This window comes from Hetaerina americana, unplaced genomic scaffold (genome assembly GCF_022747635.1).
Source record: "Hetaerina americana unplaced genomic scaffold, ioHetAmer1.1.p SCAF_23, whole genome shotgun sequence".
NCBI classification, from domain to species: domain Eukaryota; kingdom Metazoa; phylum Arthropoda; class Insecta; order Odonata; family Calopterygidae; genus Hetaerina; species Hetaerina americana.
In genome coordinates, this window is record NW_027286797.1 from 3,331,027 (window position 1) to 3,348,082 (window position 17,056).

The following is a 17,056-nucleotide window of genomic DNA, read 5'->3' on the forward strand; positions in this document are numbered from 1 at the left end:
GGAAGAGTTGATACTGGAGACAAATCCAAGGTTATTCAAGTATTTTGGGTAGCAAATAGAGGTGAGAGGTCATAAACCCTAAGACTCAGTACTCTGTGGTCTGGATAAAAAAAATGTTTGAGGTTCACATGGTCATTGCAGAGGCAAAGCGATTCCCATTCTATAGAATGATTGGGAAAGGGTGGAGAATAGGTGGGTAATTGAAATTAAAATGCCATAGTTTTTATAATTTCATTTTATTATGAAAATTCATTTGTGATAACAAAATTTTATTTGTGAAAAATAAATATTTCCAAGTTTTAAAAGTTAAAAAGTATTATTAGTTCTAGTTAAAAATTTTAGCACTTCCTCATTTTTTTCACAATCAATTACCATCTCTGCTATATCGTCAAAATATGCCAAACCAGAAGTTTGAAAAATTGTTGTAAATATTAAATGACTACATAGTTATTCAAGTTGACTAGTTGAGCTAACATAAGTTGCTGTTCTTTTCTTCAGGACACTTTGTGGTGAACAGATGTTTTTTTCATGAACGGAATTTTCTATCAAATAAGCATCAATTTTTGCACATGAAGTAACTATAAATTCTTCATTGCTTTAGGTTAGACTCATTAGTTGAAATTCCAAGTACACCAGAATAAAGAGAAGGGATACCTAATCGTCTGCATTCATGCCTTAAGATCTCTCCTCCTGCAGAAGTTATGGCATTTAGTCGATGGTAATTCACCAGGTCACCTAAAAAACAATTCTTTATTTGAGTTTTAATGAAAATTAATGAATTAATTATTGCATGATGCAGACCAATAATGTGAAATTGAGCAATATTATCACTATATTTGGCTCACATTCCTAAAGTGATTGGGGCCAGGCTCAGCATAGTTTTAAGGAAAGGATAATATTGAATTTTGGAAAATTGAAGGAAGAAAGCTTAATGATAATGTACTTAGTCATGTAGGTACATCCATGAATGCAAATGGAGAAGGGTAGTTTTTAATAATGGCTGGCATGTAAAGTTGGTTTCCTTTATGATAGAGGAATGCTTTATCTTACCTAAGGATTTATGGTGAAGATGATTTCCTCCAAGAAACTTGTAATACTCATTTGATGCATCTACCAAATAATGTTTGCATTTTCCATTTTCTCGATATGTGATTGCATAACCCCATATCTTCTCTGATACTCGAACTAAAAATGCCCCAGAGGGTTTGTCATTCATCAGCATTTCAGCTTCGGCTCTTGTTATCAAGCCTATAGTTGGAAGAACACTATCATTATCTCTTTAAATTTGTACGATTGAATTTTCAGTCATAGCAACCTGAGCTGGCTACCAACATATATATATATATATATATATATATATATATATATATATATATATATATATATATATATATATATATATATATATATATCATATGTATCTTGTATCTCAACATGCATACATGCATACGAAGTCTGTTTGGAAAGCATCTAGCTTTGATTGAATTTTCAGTCATAGCAACCTGAGCTGGCTACCAACATATATATATATATATATATATATATATATATATATATATATATATATATATATATATATATATATATATATATATATATATATATATATATATATATATATATATATATCATATGTATCTTGTATCTCAACATGCATACATGCATACGAAGTCTGTTTGGAAAGCATCTAGCTTTCAATATTTTGAGAAAAATAGCCTACCTGGAACAATGAGACCTAAGTACCCCTTTAAGTGCTTACCTTGAAACCTCACTCACTTTTCTCAGTATCTCTCACACTTTTCAAAACAATCAGCAAAACCCTTTTTTGGAATGGTCATTAGCCATCTCGTTCCATTCCCTTTTATCTTGTCAACCAACAGCTGGGAAGACTGGGTTTTTTTTTTCATGGCCATTGTTGTTGACTCATGACTCATCTCAAGTTATGACCTTTTTTTTGAAAACCTGAGTCATTGTTTGCGGCTTGGCGCAAGTCCACTACAACTGCAGCACAAAATTCTTGATGCTGACCAGATTAATGAGAATGTGAAAAGGCAGCTGGCGAGCATTTTGAAAAAGGACTTTGCCTATTGTTTCAAAAAGTGAACGAGATGCTTGGATGAGTGAGTGAGATCCCAAGGAGATAAGTCCTAATTGTTTTAGATAAGTTTAACGTTATGAAAATATCTATTTTACAGTGCAAAATGATCTCTGTCAATAACATAACTATCCACCAATATATTTCATGCCAATTTTCATATCTAAATAATGCATACAAATATAAATATCCTAATGCACACAACCCTGAATGTATAAACACACAAACAGTCCTGAATCATGATGCAGAACTCTCAGTATCCCTGAATTCTTAACTATCATTTTTTTCTCTGGGGTTTTTTTTTCGATATTACTGAAACTTGCAATGTTATCAATAAAGTATTACATAATGAATAATTCTTAATTAAACATTGCATTAAAGTATGGTAGAAATATGTTCTATTTATTCCTTGCTTGTAGAAAAAGATTGAAACCAAAATATAGGAAACTGGTATTAGACACAATAATAGAGTTAAATAGTTATTCTTTACTCTATTAGATAGTTTATTATTTTGGTATTCATTCAAAAATACCTAGGTACTGCAGGGAAAGATGCCTGGACATGTGTATCATTTCAACTTACATGGTTTGCTTTCTTGTCTCTCTAGCCTTCATCATTCAACAAGTTATGTAGCTCTTCATTCATCATAGCTAAACATTCTTTCAAATAGCAGTTTAATGAAACATCATTCAACACTAAAAATGATTTTATACTAATGAGTACATACCATGGAACCAGTTTTCCACCTTGTTTTGGTAATTTAGTCCTGCTCTTCTTGGAATTTCCTTTTTGTGAAACCATTCAATTATGGCTACTTTACATGAGGGCTTTCCCATGCCCAGCTCAGTCGGGCATAAACTTTCAGTTTCACAATTACTATAAACAAAACAAAACATTTCTTTTAGTGAGGTGTACCGTCTGGTGAACGGTAAATTTTCAGAAAAATTTTGAATTGTGTATAGCCAGCAGTTTACATGGGAAGGCCCAGACTGACCTAGAGATGGCCGTAGTTGTTCAAAACTTTCACTGTATTAGAAATTATGTAATCTATGAAGCATATGTTTCAAGTTTGAAGACACCATGTTGTTTATTATTTGTTTGGCAGCCATAAATATGGAATGTTTTCAGTGAATTTGTGAAAATGGAGAATATTGGTCATCGTTATGTGATACAATACTTTTATTTGAAATACCTCAGCCCAACCAATATAAAGCTGAACTGGGTTCAACTCTGAGTGAGTCAGCTCCTTCATTTACAACAGTAAAATATTGGGTAGCAGAGTTTAAGCAAGGCCATACGAGCTGTCAAGACGAGCATCACATTGGTTCATCAAATGAGGTGACGACTCCAGAAACGGTCAAGAAAATCCACAGAGTGATACTGGATGATCGACAACTGAAAGTGCACAAGCTAGCAGATATAGTAGGCATTTCAAAAAGTGTGGTATATTGCATATTATTTGAAAATTTGCTCATGAGAAAGCTGTGTGCAAGATAAGTGCCGCATTTGCTCACACTCGAGCAAAACTAGTGTCGTGAAGATGTTTCAATTGATTGTTTAGCAAAGTTTCACAGCAGCACAGCAGAATTTTGGCACCGTTTCATAACCATGGATGAACCATGGGTCCATTACTTCACACCTGAGACAAAAGAGCATTCATAACAATTTATTCAAAAGGGAGAACCGCCTCCAAAGAAGGCGAAGACCGTTTCATCTGAAGGCAAGGTCATGGCATGGGTTTTTTGGGATGCGCATGGGATAATTTTCATTGAATATCTTGAAAAAGGAAAAAATATCATGGTGAGTATTATGCAAACTGATTCCAAGGTTTGACCGAAGAAATTAAGCAAAAGCAGCCACATTTGGCCAAGAAGAAAGAGTTGTTTCAAGACAATGCACCAGCTCACAAATCCGTAATGGCAATGCACAAAATTCCTGAATTAAAGTTTGAATTGTTACCTCATGCATCCTATTTGCTACATTTAGGTTCCTTGGGTAATTTTCTGTTGGCAAACTTGAAAAATGGCTCGGTGGTCAAAGATTTTCCAAATGTGCAGAAGTGATGTCGGCAGTTAATAGTTATTTTGAGGAGCAATATAGTTCTTATTATTAAAAGAGTATCGAACTTATTGAGCATTGCTGGGAAAAGTGTATAGGGCTGACAGGAGATCATGTTAAAAATAAATACATTTTTTCCAAATTTTTTGTGTTTTCTTTGTTAGGTGGGGTACTTCTGGGATTACCCTCATATCTCGTAGCAGTGTTTGTTGAATGTGAGGAAAAATTGTCAAGGTAAAATAACTTATGTATAGGTAATAGAAACCTTAGAAATCTGGCTCCTTACATTTTTGTTGGTTTATTTTACCTACCTACTCATGAGTTAAATGCAAATTTACCTGAATATTTTTTTAAAATATTGAATTGAAAAAATTTGTGATATCTATTCACCTGGAATATGGCATAATAGGTATTGCCTCAGATCCTGTTTGGAGGGACTCTTTCTTGGAATCTAATTCTAGTAGTGAGGTTCTTCTATGCTCCTCTCTGGCTCGCCGCGCAATTTCACGTATCTGTAGTTCTGCTTCTTTGGCCCGCCTCTCTGAAATGGGGGTTTAGAGGAAGCATCAGAAGTGAAACCATAACACTATATAGAGCCTGCCCATAGTAAGTATATAAAAGAAAATAGTATTTTAGAAAATGACTACCAAGTGGCGAACACATAGATTTTTTAAACATACAAACATAAAGAAAGGACCCTCACATATTTAGTTTTGACACTTCCACGCCAGAGCAGTAATCATCAGAATGCCATTCTCGTGGGAATAGTGGAGAGGATAAATGTTGGTGGGGGTAGGGGACGAGAGGTAAGGGACATATATGAAATGAATAAAGAGGTGGGAAGGGATATGTAGGCGGCTATTGGATATATTCTTTGTATATAATTCAGACCGGGAGGTTTAAATGACTGGAGCACCCAGATATGCGCCATCTCGCAGGTCCTCATCTTTATGTTACTTGCAGACTTGGGAAGGGTTACAATCACCGGAACAGAGAAGCAGTCATCGGAACATTGGTCATGGGAAACAAGTGTGAGTAAGGATTAGATGTTTAAGGAAGATGGGAGATTTTGGTGTTAATGCATTCAACCACCTAGAAGGCGGGGCAGGTGTGGTTCGGTAGGGTATTTGAGCTGCAGGTGCCTAGAGACATGCCCGGGAAACAAACCCAAGACCCATATATACACATATATATATATATATATATATATATATATATATATATATATATATGCTTTCGTAGACGTAACACGGAAGTGCCGAATAGTACAATACACAGTAACACACAATATAGAAACACAAAAAAAGAAGAACACTCACACGTTATTTCTTGATATTCCGACGGAAACACTCCGTCTAACGGTCATTTTTCATCCAACTAAACCTGTGGCGGTTCATTTGTTGATGTAGCGTTCATCGCTCTTGTGCACGTTGCGCCCATGGCATATATCTTTCCGTGTTGACCTTGGTCTGTTATCCACAACACTCAGAATAAATCTGCTGTTCATTAAAACGCTTTATATGTGCTTTATTAGTATTTCCTAGTACCGCCTGCGCTAAAATAATTTCCAGCATTCCCACAAATTGGTGACCCCGACGTGATCACTAAGGTGATTCTAGTGTTGCGCGCGAAAAGTTTCTATATTTGTTGTGTGGAAACGGAAATTTGCAGTGCTCGCCGTTTATCTAAATTTTGAAGTGCTAGCTAATCACGCAATCCTCACGGGAATATGGCCGAAAAGACACACGCCGTCAACCACGTAGCCATGCGGGTGCCGCCATTTTGTCCGGAGAAGCCACAGCTCTGGTTCGCCCAACTCGAGGGAAATTTTCGCCTCGCGGGTATAACCGAGGATACTGACAAGTTTTGGGTGGTTTTGGCGAATCTCGACACCCATTACGCACAAGAGGTCGAGGACAAAATCGTCAACCCTCCCTTAACGGACAAGTACAAGCGGTTGCGAGAGGAATTGGTTCGGTGGGTTTCGCCGTCCGAGGAGCAAAGCATCAAGCTACTCCTCGGGAATGAGGACATCTACATCTACTTAATCCCTGCAAGCCGCCGCAAGGGCGTGTGGCGGGGGGTGTTAGGACACCACCCGTAATTTAGAAAAGAAAAAAAAACCGCATGCAAATACCACAAAATCATATGTCCACAAAAAAGAACATGGCATACATTCATGCATGAACACTTGTACCCCACACACATGCAAACACTCAATCTACATCTTACATACACATGCACCTGAAAGTATACCTAACAGCTTTGCAGTGTTTAACTTTGCTCCGACTTGTAAATTCAATGTTTTCAATATTTCTAAAGTTACTTCGGTTTCTTACTATTATGATTTCTGATTGTTCGGGGAAAGAATGAGTATTTGTACCTATCTGTCCTGGAATCTATCTCCCTTAGTATATCTTTGTGGTCTGATCTACCTAAGCAGTGTGGGGCCATTATAATTCCTTCAGTGTCATAGTTAAACGTGTTTGTTCTGAACCTTTCTAGAAGTCTAAGCCTCGCTTGTTCTCTCCGCACTTCAAGTGGTTCCCAGCCTAAATCCCCTAGAGACCTGTCACACTTGTGTTCTTATAACAATTTGTAACGAATCTAGGGGATTTTCTCTGGACTTAATCTAATTCTTTTTGCCAAATTTTCACCCACGGATCCCAAATACTTGCTGCATATTCCAAAAGAGGTCTAACTAGAGCAAAATAACACCTCTCTTTAACTTTTTCATTACATTTCCCCACCACCCGTTTTATGAAGCCAAGTTTCTTTAAAGCTTTTTGGTTGAGCCGCCTGCCGCGTCCCGTCCACGCCATTTTAGTCTCCAGGCGTCGACGAGTTTGGCAGATCTCGCCACCCTGGCAGACAAAGTAGCGGAGGTGACTCATTCGCTGTACGCTGCCGCAGTGGCCCCCGATCCAGTTATTAGTGCACTGATGGAGAAGATAGAAAACCTCTCACAACAAGTGTCAGCGCTCGCCATCGAGCGCGGCCCGCACTCGCATCCCCGTTCCCGCAGCCGCGGCCGAACTCCACCCCGTCATCAGTCCTCCATTAATTCCCAGCGAGACCAAGGCGTCTGCTGGTACCACCGCCGTTGGGGGAGTAACGCCACTAAGTGTACCCATCCCTGTTTATACGACGCGGGAAACGAAGCGGGCAGTGCTTGAGGGCGGCAGGTAACTGCTTAGACCTATCCAACCGTTTTTTTGTCGTTGACGCCGCGTCCGGCGTCAAATTCCTTGTAGATACGGGTGCCGATATCTGTCTCTACCCAGTCACGCGGCTCCGTGAGCGTCGAGGGAAGTCAGATCTCCAGCTTTTTGCTGCCAACGACACTCCCATCGCCACATACGGATCAGTCACTCTCTCCCTTTCCTTTGGCCTCAGGCGAGAATTTTTGTGGAAATTTGTCGTTGCCGATGGGCCGCAGCCAATAATAGGGGCAAATTTTCTCCGCCATTTCGGTCTCCTTGTGGATATGCTCGTAAACGTTTGGTGGACAATGTGACGACGCTATCAGTTAAGGGCACCGTCGCCCCCCCCCCAGCAAACGCTAAGTGAAAGTTATCATTAGTGCCTCCCCTTATTCCCGCCTTATTGCCGAATTCCCGGAGATAACAATTCCATCGGGAGCTCCCCGGCAAGTCAAGCACTCCGCGGTTCATTTTAAAGAGACCACCCTTGTCCCTCCGGTTTCACCTAGGCCCCGCCGTCTTGCACCAGACAAGCTTGCCATCACCGAGAAGGTTAACGCCGGGCGTGTTTTTCCCCTACCAGCCACCATACGCCAGCTGCCGCAGGGCCTTCGCCGACTCCAGCCACAGCCAGTCTCTCGACACGGAGCCCGCAACATTTTCAGATCTGGAAACTGTTTCCCATGTATTTTTGAGAAATGATAGGCTTCATCCTTCGTTGGATCTTCCTTACGATGGGCCATTTCCAGTGATCCAGCGTGGTCCCAAGACATTCAAGCTGAGAATCCAGGGTAGAGAGGTATCTGTGGCAATTGACCGTGTCAAACCAGCGTATGTTGTTCATGATGACGTATCTCGTGCCCAGTTTGTTGAAACTCTATGGTTAGTGCCATATTGCCCTGCTGCTACCATACCTAGGGTGACCAATCCTACCGTTCCTCAGCAGCCTACCATTTTACCACAACCTAGACGATCACAGAGAAGAGTATATTTTCCCAAGCATTTAGCTGACTGTGGCTTAGGGGCGTTTCAATTTTTTTTTCCATCTCCCGTATGTTATCTGATTTTACTTTGTACTTGCTGCTGTGCTATTGTATAACAGTATTACTTTTTTCTGTGTGGTATTATGTACCTGGCATTTGTTAAATAATTTTTGTTTTTTTTGTGTGTGTTTTAAAACACTTTGTGAAGTGCCAATTACAATTTTTCTCTCTTTGCAAGAGTATGCTCTGCATCTGCCAAGGGGGTGATGTGGCGGTTCCTTTGTTTGTGCGATTCAGGGGTGTGCCGCGAAGTGTCACCCTAGGCACGACCTACGAGGAGGCAGTTTGACCCACGCGGTACCAGTCACGTCTCAACCCCAGCCGAGTGTTCATCCCTCTTGTGCACATTGCGCCCATGGCATATATCTTTCCGTGTTGACCTTGGTCTGTTATCCACGGCACTCAGAATAAATCTGCTGTTCATTCAAATGCTTTATATGTGCTTTATTAGTATTTCCTAGCACCGCCTGTGCTAAAATAATTTCCAGCACTCCCACAACACCCTTGCAAGGGACAACCGACAGCAGCAGGACAGAAGACGCAGAAGAAGAAGACCGAATTAGTTAGAGAAGGAACTTGGAATGTTAGGAAGATGCTGAGAACAAAAAAATTAGAGAATATTAATCGAGAGATGGAAAGGGGATATATACATATTTTAGGTTTCTGCGAGGTGAGCTGGAAAGATAGCTGGGATTACTGGAGTGATAAGTATAGAATAATATACAGCGGCGGGGACGAGAGCCAACGAGGGGTTGTCATAGTATTAAATGAAGAGGTAGGAAGAAGCATAGTCAACATAGAGCAGGTAACGGATAGAATACTACTAGTAGAGATAAAAGCAGAACCGATGAACTTGGTCATTGTTCAGGTATACATGCCACCGAGCAACCATATGGTGGAAGAGGTCGATAGGATATACAATCAATTAGAGGACACAATCGCGTGTGTTCCTGCAGGGAAACATTTGATACTGATGGGGGATTGGAATTCAATGGTAGGTGAAGGAAGAGATGGTGATGAGGTGGTGGATTACGGTTTAGGCACGAGGAATGACCGCGGGGAGAAAGCAGTAGAGTTCTGCAGGAGACAGGGGTTAGTCATCACCAACACTCTGTTTAGACACCACAAAAGACGCAGGTATACATGGAAAATGCCAGGTGACTAAGAAAGGTATCACCTAGATTATGTCCTGGTTAGACACAGGTTTAGGAACAGTGTGAAAAATTCGCACAGCTTCCCGGGAGCGGATGTGGACTCTGACCACAATTTAGTTGTTATGAAATGTAGCGTCCGTTTCAAAAAGATAAGGCAGGGGCGGCGGGTTAGAAAATGGAATGTAGAAGCATTAAATAAAATATATATATATATGCAGAGCATTGGACTACTCGCCGGAGGGCCCGGGTTCGATTGCTGGGCAATTCTCTGAGTACCTGCAGCTCCACCCAAACTATGTGATTTTTCGGGTACCAGATCTTCCTGGGAAACTATAACCAGCACAGGGAAAGGAATGGCAGCCCCTCCACCCTGATGTGTGAATTTCACACGCCGTCGGGCTTAGTACTGGGTGAACTCTACCATCACCTACCAAACCGACCTATGGGTTAATTACTGTGTTTATGATATATATATATATATGTACCTTGTTCTTTCCAGAGTTTTTCTTGCTTCTTTTCTGCTTCTTCAGCTTGTTTTGCTGCTTCTTTCCTTTGATCTTTGAGACGCTGAAAAATCTGTGAGGTTCTTTTCTCCAGAAGCCTCTGTTCCCATTGAGCTATTCTTTGGGCAACCTGTTTTGGCTGGAAAATATAAATGATGCTACCTATTTTATCACGTAAGAGTAAAGTTGTTTATTATTTTATCTTATTTTGTTTCAGTTTAGAGCATATTAAAGCTCTGATTACAGAATCAGACTACCTTAGACAGCAGTTAAATGGTTGTTTTTTTCTGGCTAGTGCTATCTGAGACCTGCCAATGATATCACATGCAATGAGCTCTTTGAGTTTAGCAATTAACAGTTATAGAAAATAGCCCATACCTTACTAATGGAGATTCCTTGAAAACCATCAGTAGTCCCATCTGTGGGAATGAGATTCAATGGAATGGCATTTCTTGCAGTTTCTTTAAATTCATCAACAGCACAATACAAATCAAGAGGGTATTCATTTTTATGGCATTGATCTTCATTATCTTTCTCAAGGGCTTCAATTTGCTTTTGGTTGAAATCTAACAGCTCCTTCAAGTCAACTGTAACATTCTTCCTGCAAGATAGGGACTTTTGTCAATAACAAATTAGGTTGAGTAAAAATTACAGCCAATTGTTTGATCAACTTGTCAGCAGTCAGGAGGTGGGGGTACATGCCAGCTTTTACTTGGCCATATCATAAATGAAAGGATATATTAAAAGGTTCCAAATGTAGTTCCTTTAATACCTATCTCAGATAAATGTGCTACACCGAAATAATATATTTTTAATTTTTCTTGTGCTTTCCAAAGCATTAAGCAAAATCTCAGTCTATCACCTTCTGGATGACCACTATGCAGACCCATGAGGCAGCCACATTAATGGTTTGCTAAATTAATATTTAGCAATGACATAATTAGCAATTCAATCAATTAGAGTTCACCCTTTAATTGGTAATTTAACTTCACTGATGGACCTTTCCCTTATTATAAGTTTTGTCTAAATAGATATCTATGACAACATTCAATTACACTAAAATTAACTTTTGAGAGGAATGGACACTATAAGGGAAGGTATTGAGTATGCTGGTTATCAATTGATATATGTATATGACTTCAAGATATTTATAATTACCTGTTCCCTTTGCAAGAGTTATGATTGCACAAAAAGTTTTAAAAAGCAGGCAGTTAATTGCATTTCCTATATCATTTGTTTAAGATGACTTCTGGCTTATAAGAAAGCACGATAGATAGTCTTGGGCTGGAAGTCAGGTTTACAGTGTTTTTGATAAAGGAGAACTGTAATTGAAAAACGCAGAGAGTGTATCACAATAAATACACCCTATGCTGAAGTTAGGAGGTTCAACTTATCCAGCCCAGTGAACACCAAAGAGTACAGTGATGGTGAAGACAGGAGTACAGTTACAGAGTCAATGAGGTATATTGTAGGGTAGGGGGCACAGACCAAGTATTCATACAATAGGTTGTTTCGCTTTGGAGAGATGCCTCTTCTTTCATGCCAGGCATGAAAGCAACTATCTCACAAATTATGGCATATTTTAGGAATTTCAGCCCATGCCATACCATTTAAATTCTATTTGAATTCCCTTAGGTAAGATATTTTAAAGTGATGGGAGGGTTTGATTTTTGTTAGTTTTGCATTGGGGCGACTGGTGAAAGACATTAAGTCCAATACCAGAGAACACACCATCATTCACTTCAACTCTCTCTCTCTAACAAGGTAACATTGCATGTACAAAGTTTGTTCAAAAAAAGATTAGACTGTTTGAATAAATATTTGATTTTATAAGTTACCCTTTAATTATGCTTATTACCTTCAAATTACAACCCCGGACTGCCAATATGATGCTCCCAATGTTTTTTCCAGCTTTCAAATGCTGCCTGTAACACTTTTTTTGGGATAGGCTTTTAGTCTGTGGTACAATTTTATTTTATGTCTTCAATAGTTTCAAATCAGTATCCTTTCTAGGTGGATTTTAACTATGGGAGTAGGAAAAAGTCCTCTGAAGTAAGAACCAGAGAGTAGGGTTGCTGGAGGATTACTAGTGTGCTCTTTTTGGCCAAAAACTCAGTAGCAATAAAAAATGTGTGTGCGGGTGTGTTGTTGTGATGGAAGCACCAAGACTTGTTTTTCCTCATTTTTGGGCTCTTTTGCAGCATGGCTCATCTTAACTTTCTCATACCCTCTATATAGTGCTGCTTATAGACTAATTGTACTTTGGAGGCATATTCATAATGAATTGAAGGAAATGATTACATCACCTTAATGTTCATTTGTTACATCTGAGCTTTTTTAGGTTGAGGGGGAGATCTGTGCTTTACTCATTAATTCATTGCCAAGTACCACTTGAATTATTGCGAAAGTTTCCGCTGCACTTATTCCGAAGTTAAAACAATGTTCAATGCACACATCAAACCCCTTGATTCTCACCAACACAGTAATTTATACAACTAGCAAGTACAGGCTCAGACAAGAATTGCTCTTATTCAGAGACAAATCAAGATAGAGCAATGGGCAAGGCAGTATTTTACTTGTCGCAGGCACTGCAGTAAGGCAAAATCTCACTGGTTGTGAACTGTCAAGCAGTCACGAATAGAAAGACCAGTCTCATCTCTTTTCGAACAGACCTTGTATTACAAAACTTGAATTTGTTGGAATGTGTGGTTTTAAAAATATTTGCAAAATATTAATTACCGCATTTTCCAATGTGTGTTATCTATATAAAAATGTTCAGATGATCGAAAATATGATGATGCACCTCGTGTTATGAAAATTGAAAAAATCAAAACATAGACGTATTTTTATTCACACACATCTGATATAGACGTATTTTTACACATACTAAATACAATTTTTATGCACATATACATATGTAAAGACAGATGCACGGCATCTATATATGTTCAAGATAACTATGAAGCCCTGGGCGCACGGTATCTATACAAATTCATGATCACTACAAAGTTCTGGGTGTGCACTATACATAAGGTGGGCGTTATCGATGTGAAAATATAGTATTAGCTTGAATATGAGAAAAATGAGAAAAATGTCAAATGAAAGCAAACCTTATGTCCTCAGCTTCTTTTTCAGCCTCCTGTCTTGCCTTTTCTCTTGCTTCTTCTTCAAGAATTTCTTCAATTGTTTTATCATTTGGATGCTCTCCCATCACCCATACCCATGGCTCCCCATCTATTCCCATGAGGAATTCTACCCTTGGTTTTGCCTTTCCTGTGAGAGAAAGAGAGGGAGGAGAGTGATAAAGGATAGCCAATAAAGATAAACAAGGTCATCCTACACTGATGTAGAAGGATGCTAAAAAGGAACTAGCATTCATCCAACACAATGAAGGATATTAAGTTTCTTAAATTTGCTTGTGCCAGTTAATAAACTATGAATAATAGTGACAAGTGTGATGAAGCAGGACAAGACATGGGGAGAGCTCTGTGCATTGCTGCGGATAAAAATAAATAAATCGTGTATTCTTCCACTGTATATCCCAGAAAAGCTTAGCTGACTTAACATATTTTCTGCAAATTATCACATTTTCCATTACCACTAAGATTGGCCCCAAAAATTCTTTGGCACATGTTGTAGAGTTGCTATATCCACGATCATTTGGAGAAAGTTTTCACCTAATGACTCCAGTGTGGTATTATTCCCCAATCCAAAAAACTAGGTATTGAATACTAAGTTAATACTTTTAACATATATTATGGCTTAGTGTGTGGATCAATTGTCTCTAGTTCCAGTCTGGGTGCCTCTGGATGCCACTAGTTAGCATTTTAGAGAAGTCGTTTTGTAGATAATAGAACTTTGCGGGAGACTGCTTGTGGCAAAGGTAGAAACTCCCATTCTTGGTAATTTCACCCTCCATAGCGCCTTAGAATTAGGTGTCTGATTTGCAGCCACATAGGAAGAAAACTCACATGGGAATGCCATCCCTGAAGCTTTTGAATGAACTAGGAAGTGGTTGCTGTAGTCTGATGAAGGGCCTGAGTTGGCAATGCTATCCCATTTTTTGGCTTTAATTTTAATTCCATCAAAGGTATCATCACAACTATTCCCAAAAAAGGTTTCTCTGACCAAAAGATAATTGCTCTCTCAATAAATAATCCCTCTTACTTTGCAGAGTGATAGACTCCACCATGAATATGAAAATATGTCTTAGCTTAGGCTTGTAATCACTTGTCATCATATTGTGATTCCCTGTTTTGTTTGTGTTTCTCTAGCAAACAAACCTAGAATGTTTATTTTATTGCCTCATAATTTTGCAATCCTAGGAATGGTGGGTGGCCATTGGGAATATGCTATCCAAGTATGAACTCTCAACCCTTGTATCTAAACTATTAAGTATCATTCATTGATTAGAGGCTCATTTCTCAAACCTAGGGTTCATTTGAACCCTGTACTTAGTTCATGCATAGACTTTTTTATAAGTGTAATCTACCAGCTTATGGCAGGATTTCACGGGCAGTGAGACAATACACTCTGGTACTCTTAAGCCCTAACCAACATAACACAAAATGTCCTCAGACCCTATACTACATATTACAGTAATCATTTTTTTGTTGGACATATTTTCTCTCCCCCTTATTCCATCCAAAATACTTATTACTTTCCTTCCTTAACCTTGTTTTCCCAGCCTTATTCTCTCTATTACTTACTTGAGCATCTCATTAACTCTCAGTATCTTTTTCATATTTTTTCCTCTCAAACATTCCCTTTTCAAATATCTCTCAACAGCCTTCTTTATTGCTCCACCAACTAGGGTCATCATTAACTTTCCTTTCTGCCTATTTTATTTTTTCCACTTTTTTCAACAGCCACTCCTCAAAGAGTAATGAAGGATCTCAGGCTTTCCCGGCGAATAGTATTCAGGAATTTTTCTCGGGTTTCCAACCGGGTCAGGTTTCGGAGTACCGACGTTTCGATGGCTGACTCTGCCATCGTCTTCAGGGTTGAAGTGCAGAGCATGGAAATTGCCGGGTATTTATACATGTTGCGTGGGTCAGGTGTGGCCTGATTGGTCGGATGAGTTTATTCGGCCCGCTCCGGTCAATCGGCCTTGTTCCCGTGTGTTTCTCATCTTTTTTAGTATCGGCTTCCAAATATTACTTATCTGGAAGCCGGTGTCTCGGTTTAAGTTGTTTTTCTCCAGTCGGATCTCTATTCCTTCTTTTACCACGCGGTCCCAATAACCGTTGGCATGACATAGCCTCTTTGTGGCTTCAAAGTCGATTCTATGGTCATGGGTGATACTGTGTTCGGCGACTGCCGACTTTTCCGGGTAGTGGAGTCGTATGCATCTCTGGTGTTCTTTTAGGCGTTTTTCAATTGTGCGGCCCGTCTCCCCGATGTAAACTTTGCCGCACTCGCAGGGAATTCGGTAGACTCCCGATGACTTCATTCCGCGTTTGTCTTTGGCCGTGACAAGGAAAGATTTTAGCTTCCCTTGTGGTTTGTGAATCGTTTCCACCTTGTGTTTTTTCAGTATTCTTGATATCTTGTGTGATACTGAAGATGTGAACGGGATGCATGCTCTGGCGATTGGCTTTTCTTCCTCCTCTCTCCTACCCTTAGGTCCCGCGAAGGCCCTTTTAAGGGCCAAATCGATTTCCCGAGGCTTGTAATTATTTTGCCGGAAGGTCTTCCTCAGATGTTGTAGTTCCGCTTCAAGGTTTTCTTTGTCGGAGACTGCACTTGCCCGGTGTATGAGTGTGGATAGAACCCCCCTTTTTTGTGCCGGATGGTGATGACTGCTACCGTTGAGATACAGGTCGGTGTGGGTTGGCTTCCTGTATACTTTGTGACCCAGGCTGCCGTCCTCCCTTCTCTCAATGAGAATATCGAGGAATGGTAGCTGTCTGTTTTCTTCCATTTCCATGGTGAACTGGATACTAGGATGTATGCCGTTCATGTGGCCGAGGAACTCGTGGAGGGTCTCCGGTCCATGTGGCCAAACGACGAAGGTGTCGTCCACGTATCGAAAAAAGTGTTTCGGTCGTAATGGAGCGGTTCTTAGTGCTCTCTCCTCAAAGTCCTCCATGTAAAAGTTGGCGATGGCTGGGGAGAGAGGAGAACCCATGGGGACCCCCTCCACCTGCTCGTAGAATTTCCCATTGTAGAGGAAGTACGTCGAGGTGAGGACATGGCGGAAGAGTTCGACAGTCTGCTGATCAAATTGTGCTTGAAGGAGTAGCAAGGTGTCCTTGACCGGTACTTTGGTAAATAGTGACACAACGTCGAAGCTCACTAAGATGTCTCGGTCTTCTAGGTGAATATTCTTCAGCGTCTGCACGAATTCAGCGGAGTTCTTGATGTGGTGTTCGCAAGATCCAACCAAGGGTGCCAAGACGCCTGTCAGGTACCTTGCCAAGCCATACGTGGGAGCCCCTATGGCGCTCACAATTGGCCTTAGGGGAGCACCTTCCTTGTGAACTTTTGGCAGTCCGTATAATCTCGGAGGAACGGGCGCTTGTGGAATTAGGTTTCTGCTCGCCTCCGGCGTCTGCAACGTCTTCTTGATGAGGGCGGATGTCTTCCTTACTATAGCATCCGTGGGGTCACGGTTGATGGTTCGGTATGCTGGATCTTCCAGGAGCTTTTGAATTTTTTGGTGGTACTCCTCCGTGTTCAGCAAGACGGTTGCATTGCCTTTGTCTGCCGGCAGGATTGTGACGTCAGGATTCTTACGCAGGGAAATCAGAGCGCGTCTTTCTCCCTTCGTGATGTTGGGTTTTGGTACCACGGCCCTTTTAAGGACCATTGATACTTCTCCCCTAACTTCTTCCGCTTCCTCCAGGGGGAGTTTGCGGATGGCTTGCTCAATACTCCCTACTATATCAAGGTAGGGAATGGATCTCGGAGTCGGAGCAAAGTTTAATCCTTTGGCAAGGACCAGGGAAGTTGATTCATCAATTTCCGTGCCGGTAAGGTTTATGACGAGTCGTTGACG

The 17,056-nt window shown here is 40.3% G+C and overlaps 1 protein-coding gene across 1 annotated transcript in view; it reads right to left on the minus strand.

Moving 5' to 3' along the window:
* Positions 1–287: 287 nt before the first annotated feature.
* LOC139689392 (SH2 domain-containing protein 4B-like) overlaps positions 288–17,056 on the minus strand; it is an 80,000-nt gene continuing 63,231 nt past the window's right edge. Inside the window, exons 3-9 of the mRNA XM_071586488.1 lie at positions 13,167–13,329; positions 10,435–10,657; positions 10,039–10,195; positions 4,544–4,694; positions 2,823–2,971; positions 1,051–1,248; positions 288–735 (exon numbers count right to left, since the gene is read on the minus strand). Coding sequence (XP_071442589.1) covers positions 590–735; positions 1,051–1,248; positions 2,823–2,971; positions 4,544–4,694; positions 10,039–10,195; positions 10,435–10,657; positions 13,167–13,329 — 1,187 coding nt within the window. The 3' untranslated portion in view covers positions 288–589. The remainder of the gene's footprint in view (positions 736–1,050; positions 1,249–2,822; positions 2,972–4,543; positions 4,695–10,038; positions 10,196–10,434; positions 10,658–13,166; positions 13,330–17,056) is intronic.